The sequence below is a fragment of the Tursiops truncatus genome, chromosome 1 (assembly GCF_011762595.2).
Source record: "Tursiops truncatus isolate mTurTru1 chromosome 1, mTurTru1.mat.Y, whole genome shotgun sequence".
Taxonomy (NCBI): domain Eukaryota; kingdom Metazoa; phylum Chordata; class Mammalia; order Artiodactyla; family Delphinidae; genus Tursiops; species Tursiops truncatus.
In genome coordinates, this window is record NC_047034.1 from 177085087 (window position 1) to 177103668 (window position 18582).

General features: G+C 46.0%; 1 protein-coding gene across 3 annotated transcripts in view; it reads right to left on the reverse strand.

The window, feature by feature from the left end:
* The window catches only part of CA6 (carbonic anhydrase 6), a 30379-nt gene extending 23397 nt beyond the window's left edge, over positions 1–6982 (reverse strand). For 2 of the 3 annotated variants that reach the window (XM_033843747.2, XM_033843743.2), the window contains exons 1-2: positions 1863–1989; positions 332–791 (exon numbers count right to left, since the gene is read on the reverse strand). In XM_033843747.2, coding sequence (XP_033699638.1) covers positions 332–488 — 157 coding nt within the window. In that variant the 5' untranslated portion in view covers positions 489–791; positions 1863–1989. Of the gene's footprint in view, positions 1–331; positions 792–1862; positions 2004–6912 lie in introns of those variants that run through there. The other variant, XM_033843750.2, reaches the window with a different exon arrangement.
* Between the last annotated feature and the right edge of the window lie 11600 nt (positions 6983–18582).

An 18582-nucleotide genomic window follows, 5' to 3' on the forward strand; every position in this document is an offset into this window, starting at 1 on the left:
TCCGTTTACGTGACTGTCGGCTGATAAATGCACTCGAGGGCTACTTGGGCTTCGCATGCCTGTGTTACTCTCAGGGCCTTTTCCTCACTTCTTCTGAAAGACAGTTTCTCTTTCCCAGCCCCCAACAATACCACGGCCCACTCCACGCCCTACGCCCTACGGCAGGACCTCCCCACCTCCTTGCTTGACCCCTCCCCTTTAACTGGTTCCCAATATGGTAAAGACCACCTGGGTGCCTACACTTATGGATTCAGGACAAGAAAGGAAGCATCGGGTTCAAGGATGACCTAGAATGATTAGTTGAAAAAAATATCAAAATAAGGAAATTTACCTTTTTTTAAGGTAGTTACTAATGACAGAAGAGAGGAGAGAGGGTGATAAAAGCAAGTCATTATAATGGGTGACTCGGCCTCCAAACAACTGTGGGTCCTGGTCTCATCCATTTGCAGTAGGGAATCCAACTCTCTTTCCCCCTTAGGGGACAGCATCACCCATAGCTTGTTTTGAGGAAGATGTTTGTACTTAGGCCTCTCACAGCTTCTCGGTTCAATAAAAAAGGCAATTCTTTTTTTCTCTGTTCCTCTCTTCACTGTTTAATAATACAAACCAATCTGTAGACAATTCTTTCCTAGGGGCAGGTGCCAGGAGCAAGGCCAGACGTCTTGAACAAAGCCCCTTCGTGGATCAAAAGGTTTTTTAACAGCATTGGTGTTTCTCAAGTATCCCCGACAGGCATTCGCAGCAGCTGCTGCCGGAGTTCTCCTGGGCCCCGTCTCAGAGGCTGTGTTGAGCTGGGGAGGACAGACTCCACTGTCGGAATCCTCTCTCTTCCTTACCCTCGAACCACACCCAGTACCAATGGGCCTGACCGAGCGGAAGCCCCGGGGTCTCGTGGCACTGGGCCGGGTAGGGGAATCCTCTGGTCCAGACAGAGCAGTTGGTCAGAGTCAGCTGTCCCGCCCTCTGAAGCTGGACTTCCTGAGCCTTGCCACAATGCTCCTAACTCTGCTGCCCTTGACTTAGAGGGCACACATGCACCCTGGGAGGACGCTTCACCCTGTATCTGCGGCCAGGGCAGACTGTGCAGAGAGCAGGCTCAAAACCCTGCTTGCTCCTGGCTCCTGCATCAGCCAGCGGCCACGAGCATCCTCTCCGGCCCCATGCCTCCATCCAGGACAGAAAAGAGGGGGACCAGGTAGGCGCTCTCTCCCCTGCCACACAGAAGGGGTGTTTAGTGTCTGAACCCCACTGTCTTCCTCTCTTTGGTCCACACGTGGGCCGGGACCTGTGCTAAACGCCAGGGTTTTCCACTTCACGTCCTATAAGTGGGGTTCTGGATGTGAGACTGGGTCTCAGCACGGCCACGGCGACCAAGAGAGGCCAGCCTGGAGGCCATGCAATGGTCACTGGGTTCTCGGCACGTCGAGACGCTCTGGATAGACCGTGTATCATGAAATTTCCGGGAAGAAAGTGCTGGCAAACCCCACACACCCTCGGTGGGGCTGCAGGGAGCCCCCTGCAGCGGCTTTACTTTCTGTCTACACAGACCAAGAAAGCAAATGGCTTTGCCCTCGTAAGCACTAAGTGGGCTCTCAAGCCAGCTTCTGGGGCAGCAAAGCAGAAACCCTGCGGGTGGCTCAGGGATCCGGGAACAGGGAGAGTTCTGCCCTCCGCTCCTTAGCCGAGGTCTAAGTTCAGTATGCTCTTGCCCCAGCCCGAGACCTTGAGACCCCAGCAAGCACCGTACGCAATCATCAGGCATGGTCACCCCGAAAGGCCAGGCTTCGTCCTCGAGAAGTGGGTGCCCCCTTCCTTGACGTGATGGCAGAAAGGCGGCGTGCAGCCCTTGGGGTGAGCCTTACCTGAGTAGGTCCACTCGGTCCCGTGCTGGGCCTGGGGTCCCAGCAGGAGCAGGGACAGCAGGGTGACCAGAGCCGTCATGACGCTGTGGGTCTGGAATCAGGGCCGATTCTGGGGAAGCTCTTCTTTTAAAAGTTCAGAAACTGTAAATAACAATTTACCGAGTGTGGTCAGCTGATCCACACTTTGCTGCACCCGCTGATAAACAGCACGGCCTTCTCACCGGCTTCACTCAGCCAGGTGGTGTGCACCTGTCTCAACAGCCCTGGCATCAGCCGTGACGTGTCCACTTACCCAGGGGTTTGGTTGTTCACTGTCTGATTTATGAAAACTCACTCACAGGGTCCCACAGGGCAGCCTTTGTGGACGAGCAACTACAGGCCAGGGAAGGACCCAAGGCAGAGAGAAGCAGGATGGAGATGCATTCCCAGAACAATGGCATTTCCTGTGCCCTTGCTCCTGGCAAGGGCGGCCCAGGGAGCTGGTGAGGGGCATCATGGGTGCCTGAAAATGCCAGCCGGATGCCGAGGGGTATTTCCTGCCTGTCTCAGCAATCGACACCTGCCACTCATGCAGACTCAGGGCTGCCCTCAGCCAGGCGGTGAGAGAGATGGCCTGGGTCCCACGCATTGGGCATAAAGTGGAGAATCCAACTGGCAGCAGTCCTGTTCTCATCCTAATTCTTAAATCACTGGTGGACCCCTAGCCCCAGCTCACAAGTCACATCCCAACACGTGTCCTGGGCTGTCCGAGCTGCTATAGGCGTCCGAGCTTCTCCGTGGGATGGATTTGTTCTGACAGCCGCAGTGCGCTTGGTCACACCCAAACCCACCCAGCGCGTCAGATCAGTGGATTGCCTAATCCTCCTGCATTCACTTAGGTAAACAGTCCTTGAAATTAGCTGAGGGAGGAACTTTTGAGTTTATACCTGCTGACAGGCCAGCTCTTCCCATGCCCTTCAGAGAGGGCACAGGTGAAGGGCAGCAGCGTTCCTGGCCAGAAACAAAGGCCAGGACACGTGTTGTTCTGCAGAACATCTTGTTCTGCAGAACAGAGCTAACGCCCTCTGCAGCCTCTTTTATCTCATGGCCCACTTTTTGCTGGAGTCTGAGGGCTGATGGAATGGCAATACGGTATGAATTAATGAATGAATGGCATACAGTAGCATGAATTAACCATGGTAAAGAGCAAGGATTCTGCAGCCAGACCCACAGGGTTCAGATCCCTGCTCTGCCACTTACTAGCTGTGTGACCTTGGGCAAGTTACTCAACTGCTCTGTGCCTCCATTTCCCCGGTTTAATAGGATTTAATGATAGTACCTCCTCCTGAGGATTCAATAACAAATCTGTGTGTAAGTAGCACCTGGTTTAGCACCTGGTGTGTATCATTTCCTTTCTCATTTTACGGAGAAAGGAAATGGGATCGTTGTCACCCAGCCTGTTTGTAAGGGAACTAGAGGTGAGAATGAAGGACTCGATCTCCAACTCATGGAACTGCTTCCCATGATTTCAGAAATAGGAAACCCACTCTCCAGTCTTTGCTGAGAAAGTCAGATCCCTGCCCGCTGGGCCCCGGTCTGGCTTAAAGGGCCACCTTGTGAGACGCCAGCTCTGCTGAGGACAGCAAGATGGGCATCAACCTTTAGGACCTTTTAGATGCACCAGGGAGCCCCGACATCCTGCTCAGAAAACAGAAACTGAGACATCTGAATTTTTTTCTTGAGAATGACACAAAGAATTAGGGAACTGCAGAGGGAAGCAGAAGGATCACGATGTGGGGAAGCCAGGGAGGCTTGCTGGGGTGAGAAGGAACTCTGAGTAAGCCCGAGCCATGAGGCAGGGGAAACTGCAGAGAGAGGGAGGCAAGAAGGGGCTGTGGGGAGTGGAGACGGGGAACAGATGCTCGGAGAAAGGAGGGCTCCTGGACCCACACAGCCACTTCCAATGGTTCCTGGGCTCTCACGGGAAGTGCGGTCCTGAGGTCAATGCTTTGGGATGCCCAGGAGAACCCTGGTGCTTTCATTGCCCCACAGAATCCTCGCAGTGAGTGCATCTGGAATGTTAGCAGCCCTCCCATGGAGCCCTACTGCAACACAGGCCTCCACCAGACCTGCAGTTTTGCCCTGGTTTCTCCGTATCTTTGGCTCAGGAAGAGCCAGGGCTGGCTGGTAATCTATGCAGCTAATGCTGAGAATAAGTTGTTAGAGTGAGTGATTAAGTTAATACAGCAATCAGACTAGTCAAGACCCATCTGCTAACGAGGCACGTTGCCAGAGAGTGGTGGGGGTCCCCTGCCTCTCCTAGGTAGCATACTCCAGGGATCTCATCCACACCAAATCAGACACTTTTTTTGTTTTTGTTTTGCGGTACGCGGGCCTCTCACTGTTGTGTCCTCTCCCGTTGCGGAGCACAGGCTCCGGACGCGCAGGCTCAGCGGCCATGGCTCACGGGCCCAGCCGCTCCACGGCATGTGGGAACTTCCAGGACCAGGGCACGAACCCGTGTCCCCTGCATCGGCAGGCGGACTCTCAACCACTGCGCCACCAGGGAAGCCCGAATCAGACACATTTGTTGCCTACTTTCTAACTCACTGTGTTCTTCAACCCTAAAATTCTCCATTAACTTTGAACATGAGTTTCCGCCTCGCAATTTGCAAAGCACATAGTTTGCTTGGATTCTGTTTCTCTTGTGCCACATTCCACTCTGAACTTGCTTGTTCTGCCTTCATCCAACCACATCTCCAGCTCATCAAGGATGTATCTTATGCTCAACTCTTGTTTTTCTGGAGCCTATGATTTGAGTGGCTGTCTGAGACGCGTTGACAAGTATGCCATTTTTAATCACAACGCAATGTCAGAAATGAGGAAGATTTGTTCTTCCTTGGTGCCACGACAGCTCTGCGATGGAGGCCCGCTGAGGCCAAGAAAAAGGGAGGGCAGCGAGGTGTGGTCAGCCCAGGTAAGCAGGGAAGTACTATCCACCCACATAAACAGGGAAGTACCATAAGCCCAGGGGAGCATGGTGGCACCGTCAGCCCAGGTGAGCCAATGCTCAGCTTTACACAGGACTGGCATGGAAAATGAATCTGGGGGACTTCCCTCGTGGCACAGTGGTTAACAATCCACCTGCCAATGCGGGGACATGGTTCTATCCCTGGTCCGGGAAGCAACTAAACCTGTGCGCCACAACTACTGAGCCTGCGCTCTAGAGCCCGCGAGACACAACTACTGAAGCCCACGCACCTCGAGCCCGTGCTCCGCAGCAAGAGAAGCCACTGCAATGAGAAGCCTACGCACCGCAACAAAGAGTAGCCCCCGCTCACCTCGACTAGAGAAAGCCCACATGCAGCAACGAAGACCCAATGCAGCCAAACAATAAATAGATAATTTTTTTAAAAAATCTGGCTACGTGAGAATATGCACATTTTGACCCTAAGTAATACAGACAGGCCATTGTTCTGTTTCATTCAGGAGTTCCAGCTCTGGCGTCCTGAAGACTGAGTCATTCTGGACAAGTTAGTTATCTAGATGAGTAAAGGCTCAATTCTATTTAAGCGCCAAGACGTTTAGTCCACTTTGGATTAAAACTTCTAAAGTGGACCCAGGGAACTCTGCTCAATATTCTATAATAACCTAAATGGGAAAAGAATTTGAAAAAGAATAGATACATGTATATGTATAAACTGAATCACTTTGCTGTACACCTGAAACTAACACAGCATTATTAATCAACTATACTCCAATATAAAACTTAAAATTGTTTTAATATTAAAAAAATAAAGTATACTGTGCTCTTGCCTGCTTTTTTAAATAGATGAAGCTGAATGCAATTAAACTTTTTTTTTTTAATATGTATCTATTTTTTTAGCTGCACCACGAGGCATGCGGGATCTTAGTTCCCCGAGCAGGATTGAACCTGCACCCCCTGCGGTGGAAGCGTGGAGTCTTAACCACTGGACCGCCAGGGAAGTCCCAGTTAAACTTTTTTTAATGACTGAGACCCACTAATATACATATCAGTTGTTATCCTGCATTGTAATATGTTGACGCCCGCTGGGCCTATAATTATAGATTCTTCTCCCTATGTGAAACAACCCTAACTGTTATACTTTTGGATTTCTTATTTTATATTGAGGGGGGGATTCAATTGCTCAAATATTAAAGCAATGTACACCTATGTTCACGGGTGAGAGCCAATTATTAACATGCATAAGGCCAGGGCAGGACCAATCAGAACAGAAATGAGACTTCGTGCTAAGACAGGGTCCGGAAGCCCCTGCTCTGCCAGGAGTTAACCCTTTAGTTGATGGATTATAAAGAGATTGGGAGATCCTGGGGAAAGGCTGGGCAGCTGGGGTCCTGGAGGTACCAGGGTGTGTATGTTCACTTTTTAATAGTTACTATTGCAACATAGGCTGCCAGCTGTTTCCTCTTAGCTGTCCGTTTGCCTGCCCTCCTCTCCTGACTTACTTGCTGTTTTTGACCTATTTGGCCAGCGATCAGATGACTGCACTTCTCAGAATTATATGCACAGGAAGAAGAGATAGAGCTGAACTGAGAGTCCAGAGGCTGTTCTAAAACCAAAGAACGCAAACACTGAAATATTCGTTTTGACTACTCACAAAATTTTTATTTCTTTTCTGACTTTTGGTTATACCCATATAAGTGAAGCATTACTGAATTGTCAAGTTAAATAAACTACTTGCAGAATATTCAAACGTATCCAGCCCCAATTCAGTGGGGCCCATGTTTTCTCTCACCAGCCTCTTAGTGGATGAATTCCCCAATCTTATAGGGTATTTCCAGTCTCGTCTGTCCTCCTAGAACTCGGCACCTATCATTTAATCTACCAGCAGGCATTTTCCTCCGTTATATCTATTCTTCTTCCTTACTGGGCACCAGTAACCCACATCAGAAAACATCGAGACCAAAACCCTGGTAGCGATTCTCCATTATTAATATAGGGATAAGCAACGTAGTATCCAAATACCTAAAAATATTCACAGCTCAGCCTGCCATCCACATTCTGCACCCCTTTTCTGTGCAAACTCACCGTAGGACCTGCTGTTGGAGTTGGAAGTCCCATTCGCCTCTCCTTCTGGCTGTCCCTTTGGCTTCTTGGAAGACTCTTGGGCCAGGTCTTGCTTCAGTCCCTTTTATGTACTCCTCCCCTAGTTGATTTCTGTAGGACAGGTTTGTGTGCCTTCACCTCCACCCTTAACTGTTCAATATGCGATTCCCAATCTATACTGAGTCCTAATTCTCCCCTTACCCCCAAGGGACTGGTACACAAGTAGAAGACTGTGACAAATTGCCACAAAGTCAGTGCTTAAGACAAGACGATGTTATTGTCTTAGAGGTTCAGAGGTCAGAAACCCAAAATCAGTTTCACTGGGCTGAAGTCCAGCACAGGCAGGGCTGGTTCCCTTCTGGAGGCTCCGAGGGAGAATCCATCCCTCGTTCTTTTCAGCTCCTGAGGCCACCTGCACTCCCTGACTCACGACCCCTTCCTTGAATCACACCGATCTCTTGCTTCATTCATCACATCTCCTACTTCCTCCTTTGATCTTCTTGCCTCCCTCTTATAAGGATCCTTGTGATCACATCTAGGGTTCACCCAGGTAATCCAGGATCATCTCCCCCATCTCAGAATCCTTAACTTAATCACCCCTGCAAGTCTCTTTTGTAACATTCACAGGTTCTGGGCATTAGGATGTGGAAATCTTTGCAGGGCCGTTATTCAGCCTACCACAAGGGTTCAGGAGACTACCAAGCTAAATTAAACCACGAGTAGCTGAAAATGGGATTTAGACTTTAAAGAACAGAGGAACAAATCCACAATGTCATGAAATACACCAGGAAAGGAGGGGCTGTGGGAGAACAAGATGGACAACAGCTGATCTGTTGGGAGAACACACAACTGCCAGGCACTTCGCTGAGCTCTCAGTGGTCATAATGGTATGACCAGAGTCAGCTGGTTGGATTGGAACAGCAACCCAGCAGCCTGAAAAAGTCTCAATAGCATGGAGGAGAACGGGTGTAGCCAATCTGCCAGGTGTGGGTGGGACCAACACCCTCTGAATGTGTCATGGGAGAAGGAACCGTCAGCCTTTGGCTTGAGTCATGCATGGGGTGCCTCTGCATCAGATACAGAATCCTTTGCTCTGTGCCCACACAACCCTCTAGAGGACAGAACAGTACAATGAAATTAAAAATCTTCGGCAAAGGTTATCCCAATACTTCAAATGTGGGACAAATTACTTTTTTTTTTAAAATCTCTCTAATAGCATCAGAGATCATCAAGGCAGACTTATATAAATAGGATAATATATCACCAGAGGTTGGGTTTGTCCCAGGAATGCAAGGTTGGTTTAACATTTGAAAATTACGTAACAAAAATAGGAGAAAAAGATACCAAAAGCATTTCAACATATGGAGAAAAATCAATTGATAAAATTCATCATCCAGAAGAGAAAATCAAAATCCACTTATAATATTTTTAAAAAACTAAGGAAAGGGCTTCCCTGGTGGCGCAGTGGTTGAGAGTCCGCCTACCGATGCAGGGGACACGGGTTCGCGCCCCGATCCGGGAGGATCCCACGTGCCGCGGAGCGGCTGGGCCCGTGAGCCATGGCCACTGAGCCTGAGCGTCCGGAGCCTGTGCTCCGCAACGGGAGAGGCCACGGCAGTGAGAGGCCCATGTACCGCAAAAAAAAAAAAAAAAAAAAAAACACTAAGGAAAAAGGGTGGATTTCCTCAATCTAAACTGTAGATAAAGAATATCCACAAAAAAAAATTCTACAGCAAACATCACACTCAGTGGAGAAATAGTGGATTTTCCCCATGAGTTTGGGAAAAAGAACTAGGATGCTACCACAACTTATATCAAATTTTTCCTGGAAGTCCAGGCGAATACAATAAAGGGGAAAAGCTTTAGGTATTAGAAAGGAAGAAATAAAACAGTCTTATTTAGATGACATAATTGGGTAGGTGGAAAATCCAAAAAGATCAACAGGTAAATTATTACAATTAATGAGCAGGTATATAAAGCTAATATACACAAAGTCAATACACTAAATGCAATTGGATTTCTATATAACAGCAACAGAAAATTAGGAAATAAAACTTAATTTTTTTTAATTTAAAAACTGATTCCACTACAGGAACCGTCTGCATCATGTTTGTAAATTTTTTGTAAAACTAAAACTATTCTAAAATATGAAGTCTATTTTTTTAAGTATATCATTTACAGTGGCATCAGACAATATCAAATGCCCTTGGATAATTCTAATAAAAGATTACTGAGGGAAATTAAAAACGTTAATACCTAAAAGAATAGGCAAGAATTTCTTAAACAAGATATAAAGAAAAAGATTGTTTGAACGACATTAATATTAGAAACTTTAGTTCATCAAAACACCATACCCAGGCTTCCCTGGTGGCGCAGTGTTTAAGGATCTTCCTGCCAACGCAGGGGACACGGGTTCAAGCCCTGGTCCAGGAAGATCCCACATGCCGCAGAGCAACTAAGCCCGTGCACCACAACTGCTGAGCCTGTGCTCTACAGCCTGCGAGCCACAACTACTGAAGCCCACGCGTCTAAGAGTCCGTGCTCCGCAACAAGAGAAGCCCACACACCACAACGAAGAGTAGCCCCTACTCGTGGCAACTAGAGAAAGCCCACATGCAGCAACGAAGACCCAACTCAGCCAAAAATAAATAAATAAAATAAATTTTTAAAAAAAAACCCACCATACCCAGTGAAAAATTAAGCCCTATCGTGGGAGAAGATATTTTCCAACATTCATGTCCAGATTGTATAAAGAGCTCTTACAAATCAGTAAGAAAAAACATGCAACAGCTCATAGACAAATAGGCCAAGACTTGAGTCACTTTAAAAGAGGGACTTTCAAATGGAAATAAAAATAAACAAATGGGACCTAATGAAGCTTAAAAGCTTTTGCACAGCAAAAAGGAAACCATAAACAAGACGAAAAGACAACCCTCAGAATGGGAGAAAATATTTGCAAATGAAGCAACTGACAAAGGATTAATCTCCAAAATTTACAGGCAGCTCATGCAGCTCAATGTCAAAAAAACAAACAACAATCCAAAAATGGGCAGAAGACCTAAACAGCTATTTCTCCGAAGAAGATATACAGATTGCCAACAAACACATGAAAGGATGCTCAACATCACTAATCATTAGAGAAATGCAAATCAAAACTATGCAAATGAGGTATCACCTCACACCGGTCAGAATGGCCATCATCAAAAAATCTACAAACAATAAATGCTGGAGAGGGTGTGGAGAAAAGGGAACCCTCCTGCACTGCTGGTGGGAATGTGAATTGATACAGCCACTATGGAGAACAGTATGGAGGTCCCTTAAAAAAGTAAAAATAGAGCTACCATACGACCCAGCAATCCCACTACTGGGCATATACCCTGAGAAAACCATAATTCAAAAAGAGTCATGTACCACAATGCTCATTGCAGCTCTATTTACAATAGCCAGGACATGGAAGCTACCTAAGTGTCCATCGACAGATGAATGGATAAAGAAGATGTGGCACATATATACAATGGAATATTACTCGGCCATAAAAAGAAACGAAATTGAGTTATTTGTAGTGAGGGGGATGGACCTAGAGACTGTCAGACAGAGTGAAGTAAGTCAGAAAGGGAAAAATAAATACCATATGCTAACACATATATATGGAATCTTAAAAAAAAGATTCTGAAGAACCTAGGGGCAGGACAGGAATAAAGACGCAGACATAGAGAATGGACTTGAGGACATGGGGGAGAGGGAAGGGTAAGCTGGGACTAAGTGAGAGAGTGGCATGGACATGTATACACTACCAAGTGTAAAATAGATAGCTAGTGGGAAGAAGCCGCATAGCACAGGGAGATCAGCTCGGTGCTTTATGACCACATAGAAGGGAGAGCTAGGGAGGATGGGAGGGAGACGCAAGAGGGAGGAGATATGGGGATATATGTATATGTATAACTGATTCACTTTGTTATACAACAGAAACTAACACACCATTGTAAAGCAATTATACTCCAATAAAGATGTTAAAAAAAAAATAGAGGGACTTTCCAGACAGACAATTAACATCAGAAAAAGTTAAAATTCTTTAGTGACAAAAGAAATAAAAATTAAAACCACAGTGAGGTAGCACTACACAGTCATCCTTACCCTGATGGCAAACACTTTAAAGCCTGATAATACCAAATGTCATCAAGATTGCAAAACAATCTGAACTCCCGTCCATTTCTAGTGGGAGCGCATGAAATTGATTCAGCCACTTTGGAAAACTGTCAGTATCTACTGAAGTTGAATATAAACAAACTCTATGACCTAACAATTCTTCGGAAAGGTATAGCCCAACAGGAAGCCATACATTTGTGTACAGACAGGCACACGAATATTTCTAACAACCCTATTCATTATAGCCCCAAACTGGAAACAACCCAAATGCCCATTAACAGAAGAATGGATAAGTAAATGGTGGTATATTTGTACAACCGAATGAATTAGCTACTGCTCCAGGGAACAACATGGATAAACCTCAAAATATGTTGAATGAAGTCAATCACAAAAGAATAAATAAAATATGATTTTATATTTATGCAGTTCCAAAATGGACAAAACTAATCAATGGTGTTAGAAATGAATGGAAGGGGACATAAGAGGTATTCTGGAGAGCTGGTCCTGATTTTGAACTGGGACAGTTTACACAGGGATGTTGATGTGAGACGATTTAATGAAGCGTACGTTTATGATTTGTGCAATTTTCAATATGTAAAACTGCAATCATAAAGTTCATAATGGGGGGCTTCCCTGGTGGCGCAGTGCTTGAGAGTCCGCCTGCTGATGCAGGGGACACGGGTTCGTGCCCCGGTCCGGGAAGATCCTACATGCTGCGGAGCGGCTGGGCCCGTGAGCCATGGCTGCTGAGCCTGTGCGTCCGGAGCCTGTGCTCCGCAACGGGAGAGGCCACAATAGTGAGAGGCCCGCGTATCGCAAAAAAAAAAAAAAAGTTCATAATGAAGGAAAACAGTTTGGTAATTCCTCAAAAAGTTAAACATAGAATTACCATATGAGCTAGCAATTCCTCTTCTCAGTGTAGACACAAAAGAATTGAAAGCAGGGACTCAAATACCTGCACGCCCATGTTCTCAGCAGCGTTATTCACAATCGCCAAAAAGTGCAAACAAATGCCCATCGACAGATGAGAGGGTGAAAAAAGTATGGTAGACCCGGGGCTTCCCTTCCGTGGTGGCGCAGTTGTTAAGAATCCGCCTGCCAATGCAGGGGACACGGGTTCGAGCCCTGGTCCAGGAAGATCTCACGTGCCGCGGAGCAACTAAGCCGTGAGCTACAACTACTGAGCCCACGAGCCTCAGATACTGAAGCCCTCGCGCCTGGAGCCAGTGCTCTGCAACACGAGAGGCCGCCGCTGTGGGGAGCCCGCGCACTGCATCGAAGACCCAACGCAGCCAAAACTGAATAAATAAAATTTAAAAAAAACAAAAAAAACATGGTAGACCCATACAATGGAATATTATTCAACCTTAAAAAGGAATGAGATTCTTTTTTTCTAAATTTTTTTCCCAGCTTTATCTGGATATAGTTGACATATAGTATAAGTTTAAGGTGTACCACATGTTAATTTGTTAATATCGCAAAATGATTGCCACCATAGCATTAGCTAGGAATGAAATTCTGATACATGCTACAACGAGGATGAACCTTGAAAAGACTGTGCTAAGTGAAATACGCCAGACACAAAAGGACAAGTATTGTATGACTCCACTTAAATGCAGTACCTGGAATAGGCAAATTCATAGAGACTGAAAGTAGAATAGAGGTTACCAGGGCCTGGGGAGGAGAGGGGAATGGGGAGGTTTTGTTTAATGGGTACAGTTTCTAACCGGGATGATGAAAAAGTTCTGGAGATGGATGGAGGTGATGGCGCTACAACACTGTGAATGTGCTCACGCCACCAAATTACACACTTAAAAATGGCTACAATGTTCAATGTTGCAAGGTGAAAAGAGTTCTGGAAATGGGTTGTACAGCAATGTGAATGTACTTAACACTACTGGACCATAATTTGGTCGTTGCTGTTGGCCTCACCACTTGGCTTGTGGGATCTTAGTTCCCAACCAGGGACTGAACCCAGGTCCCCTGCAGTGGGAGCATGGAGTCCTAACCACCAGGACCCCACTGCAGCGGCCACCAGGGAATTCCCCGAACTATACTCTTAAAAATGGTTAAGGTGGTAAATTTTATGTTATGTATATTTTCCCACAATTTTTTAAAATTCTTAAGTTTTATGGTTAGAATGAATATCTTTATATGTATTTTACCACAATAAAAAAAAGAGTTAATAATCAAAAATGCTTTGTTCATTTGAAAACATAGATCAAATGGACACATTTCCACAAAAACACAGTGTAACGTAATGTCTCTTAGGAAGAGATGACCAGAACAGTCCTATAATTATTAAAGAAATTGAATCAACTGTTTAAAAATATTTTCACAAGTCAAAAACAGGCCCATGAGGTATTACTGGAGAGTTTTCCCAAACATTTAAAAAACAAATAACTCCAAATGCACATAAAACATAGCCTAGAACAGGGATAGGGAAACCACAGCTTGTGGGCCAAACTTGGCCAGGACAATTCTTTTACGTATTGTCTGTGGTTCTCTTCACACCATAACGGCTGTGCTGAGTAGTTAGGACAGACATCATAGAATCTGCAAGGCCTAATATTTACTCTCTAATGTTTGCCATCTGGCCCTTTACAGAAAAAAACATGCCAAAAATAGAGAACTCTCTCCCAACTCATTTTATAAGGCAAGTACAGCTTTGGCACCAAAATCTAACAAGGATAGCATGAAAAAGAAAAATTATAAGCCAATGTCACTTGTGAACTTGGACAGAAGAAACCTAAACAAGACAGGAATGAATGAATGAATGAATGAATGAATGAATGAAAGTCTTCCTGAGACTTTTTTTAAAATATTTATTTATTTATTTATCTATTTGGCTGCGTCAGGCCTTAGTTGCGGCATGCGGGATCATCGTTGGGGCATGTGGGCTCAGTAGTTGCGGTGCACAGCCTCTCTAGTTGTGGAGCACGGGCTCTAGAGCACATGGACTTAGTTGCCCCATGGCATGTGGGATCTTAGTTCCCCAACCAGAGATTGAACCTGTGTCCCCTGTATTGGAAGGCAGATTCTTAACCACTGGACCACAAGGGAAGTCCCATCTTCCTGAGACGTCCCTAGTTTTCAGTCTATATTCACTGGGCTTTTTGGGTCCCTTAGATGAGTGTCATCTTTTTATTGATCAATTTCTTCCAATTCGTTTACTCAACCCTGGAAGGCATCATTTCTGGCTAAGCATCCCCTTTTCCTTGCCCACTTCCCAGCCCCTCTTGTAGCTAATAGTAGTCATGTCTCTCACTGAGACATAAAGGGTAGTCAGCTGGGGACATTTCTGGGAAATCTTTTGCTTTCTTATAAAAACAAGCAAGAGGAGAGCTTGCCAACATTGTTTCTTCCCCCTTTTTTGGCACTAAAATCAGGTGTGATGCCTGGAGCTGAGGCATCTATCTTGTGAGCGTGAAGATAAAAAGCCAGGGTGCTAATGATGGCAGAGCAGAGTGAAAGGAAAGTTGGGTCCTCAGTGGCTTCATAAGGCAGCTAAAGCAGTGTTAACAACTGCTTCTAGACTTCTTGTTATCCAAGAAAAATACCTTTTTTTGTTTTTGCTTTTGTTTTGCAGTACGCGGGCCTCTCACTGCTGTGGCCTCTCCCATTGCAGAGCACAGGCTCCAGACGCACAGGCTCAGCGGCCATGGCTCACGGGCCCAGCCGCTCCGCGGCATGTGGGATCTTCCCGGACCGGGGCACGAACCCGCGTCCCCTGCATCGGCAGGCGGACTCTCAACCACTGCGCCACCAGGGAAGCCAGAAAAATGCCTTTTTTAATGAGTCTCTGCTAGTTGGGGGAGGGGGGCTGTCAACTGCATATAAAAACATGGGATACATCCACAAATATACAATATTTCTGTCACTTTTCTAAGCTATGCTTTCACAGGGCTTACATTCTGGGTGGAGGAAACAAATAAAAAAAAGTAGATAAGGTTTTTCAAATAATGATAAATACATTAAGAAGATAAAGCAGGATAATGAGATAGAGGATGAGGGGAAGGTGGGAGGAGGAAGACGGGGGGTCGGGGAAGGGCTCTCTGAGGTGGCATTTGAGCTGAGGCCTGACTGAGAAGGAGCAAAGTGAAGATCTGAGGGGAAGAGTATTCCTGGCAAAGAACAGTTTTTTAAAATTCATCTCTTTATTGCATATTGCTATGTTTTTAAAGTATATAGTCTCATAAGCCGTACAACATTTTTTTCTTGGTACTATAGCAACAGTCTTGCAGCTAAAGACTAAGTGGCTCCAACTGCTAAGCTAATAAGACACAAGACATATAATTAACTTTACAAATTATAATGCTTTTTCTTTTTGGCATTAATTAAAAAACAAAAACAAAAACTTTTAAAATACACACCTAAGAGGAAAGTGACCACTTACACCAGCGCCCATCTAAAAAGTAGTTTGTTTTTTTCAGCAATGGCACATGGAGTTACCTGCACACAGCTTTCAGGGAAAGAAACAAAAAATGGAAATGGCCAAGGAGCCCCACCAGGATGGCCACGCAAAGGTGGGAAGAAACTCGGTAAGTGTGAAGGTCACCCACACACAATCCATTAATGCCCTGATCCATCGTCAGCCTGATCTAAGCCACTAGATCCCTTGCTTGGACACCTGCAGTGACCTCCACCTGGTCTCCCACTTCTACTCTGGTCCCTGACGTCTATTCTCCAAGTGGCCACAGAGATCCTTCTAAAACATGAGCCAGCTCAGGGCAATCCTTGCTCAAAGCCATCCAATGGCTCCGATCTCACTCAGGGTAACAGAGTCCTCACCATGACTTCCAGGCCCTACACCATCTGCCCTGCTCTTTCTGCAACACCATCTCCTACTACTCCGCCCTCCTCTTCTGCTGTTCCTTAAACCTACCAAATGTGTGCCCTCACCACAGGGCCTTTGCACCTGCCGTTCCCCCTGCCTGGAATGCTCTTCCCCCAGATAACACACGGCTCCTCCTTCATCCCATTCAGATTACTGCTCAAGGGCCATCTCTTAAGAGAAGCTTTCTCTGACCACCCATCCCGAAACACCCACCTGTCACTCTGGGTCCTTTGTATTTATTCCTGTGCTATAGCTGTGAAGACCGGGCAAATCTTCTTTTTAAGTTCTGAGTGTGATCTTTTTTCCGTACTGGAAGTCCTTAGCGTTAAGGATGGGGAGAATTGGGGTGAATTCTCAAAGTCAAAGCACCCCTCTCTTCACTCCTCGGTTTGCTCAGTTGTTGGGCTGCTGCTCTAAATCATCTATTGTTGAATACCTCATAGAAATAAAAGTATATTTTTTAGAAGTCTTATGCAAATTTGTGGATATTTCCTTTTTTTTCCAGCCCCCTGGCTCCAACTTCCCTAAGCCCAGATTTCAACAATTCCACCTTCATGAACATGAATAGGCTTTTAACAAACCATTAAAATCCTTATAACTTGCAGACAGACCCACCGTGGATAAATGACCCACCTTCCGTGGTGTCCTTGGAAGTATTAGATTTAACCTCTCAAGAGCCCCAATTTACTTCCTACTTTGTTCACTGACCTTCGGTCCTCATTAAAAAAATGTTAATGATGTTATCAACACAGGCGATTTCCCATAGCCAAGAGGAATAATTAAAGGGGCTGGTTTGCACATTCAGGGCTTCCTCGGCTACCCCAGCTTGGACAGGAAACCAAGAGTACATTTATCAGTGAGGAAGTACTGGTGCCAAAACTGGGCATAGCCAGAACTTCCATAATCATACGATTATGAAGTGGGATCAACTGTACTCAGGACGATTTACAAGGAAGTGACTCTCTAGTGAAATTAAAAGACCAGTCAGTGGGAAATAAGATAGTGACGACTGGCATCTACTCGTCCTCATTTTAATTTTCTGGTTGAGCAGAGTCCTGTATTCTTTGAGGTCAAAGAGTCCCAGGTCACTCACCTTTCTTGGTCAAAATACTTGAGAAGTGGCCCTAAGAATACCTTATCTTAGATTTTGATTTTCTTCCCGTAACGGGTGACCCATTGAAATATCCTGGAAAACACAGAGAAGAAGCCAGTGCTGTATTTTTGCTTGTCTTCAATCACCCGTATTTTGTTTGCTTCTCAGTCATACCTGCAGAAACAAACTTTGCAAGGGCTCATTACTTGATTACTTCTCAGGCACCCTCCACGCGGTCATGCAGGGGAGTGCTGCGAGAGTGGACGAAGCCGTGTTCCCCTAAGCGTGCTGTTTTTCTAGCTGAAGCATATACTGTGCGCTCATGACACCCAGTGGTCAGAAAAATACCATGCAGAATTTTCTAAAGTTTTATACAAGAGCCAGGGTAACTGCAAACAGCTGATCTGCACAGGGATAAAGGATCCACAGTGAAAGAGGGATGCGTTTGGTATCTCGCTGCTGAGATGTCAAGGAGAATCCAGGCTGGACCAAGAAACCTATTTGACGGATGCTCAGAAAACGTGGTTTAGCTTTTCCCAGAACACTCGTGGATGAGCTGTCTTTTCATTCCTTGTCTGCAGCCGCTGCTGCTGTCCATTCATCCTCGGGCAGTGAGTAACCCTGCCTCTGCCTCTCTAACTAACCCTTCGCTATGACAACACAAACTTCCAGAAAAGCATAGACCTTAGTCACAGGAAGTGCTGCGGTCGGCACCCCCTCGTGTAAGAGGGTGTTACGTGTCACTCTGTGAGGGGAGCAGGATTAGGGACACCCTGCTCTCCCGCAGTATCTACAATGCTGTACAACCCAATTCCTGGTACGCGCAGTGGGAGATCCCCCTGTGATCCTGGCCAGTCACATCTCGAGGTCGGCATATTTTCACCTCTTCTTTTGGGATGAACGAGGAGCTGCACCACCCAGGTCCCCCTTCAAAGAAGGATTTGTTGCCCCAGTTGAAGCCTCCAGCTATGGTTCCTTCAGGAACTACCTCAGCTGCAGGATGGCATCTTGCCTATAATGATCACCTCTTCCAGTCCGGCCCACCCCTGCGACTGACCACATGGTGGGTGTAAAGGCCCAGCCATCTCAGCCCTCCAGGGATGACTTTGCGGGACAATATAGGCTCGAGAGCTCCGCAGGGTGGGCTGAGATCTGTCAGACCTGTTCGACTTCCCCCATGCCCACCCCTGCTCTCTGCCCTTTCCTTCCATAGGTGTTCGTCCCTAATAAACATTCATTGTGCCCAACTCCAAAAAAAAAAAAAAGAAAAGGTGGTTTAAGGTCTTCCCTGCCAGTCCAGTGTTTAAGATTTCGCACCTCCACTGCAGGGAGTGTGGGTTCAATCCCTGGTTGGGGAACTAAGATCCCGCATGCCACAGGGTGCGGCCAAAAAAAAAAAGTGGTTTGGATTTTCAGGAAATCCCATTTCCCAAACCATCAAATATGTGGTTATAGAGAAAGTGATAGAATTTTTTAAATTGAGGTGAAATTTCCATAACATAAAATTAACCTTTTTAAAGGGTACAGTTCAGTGTCATTCAGTCTATTCACCATGCTGTGCAATCCCCATGTTATT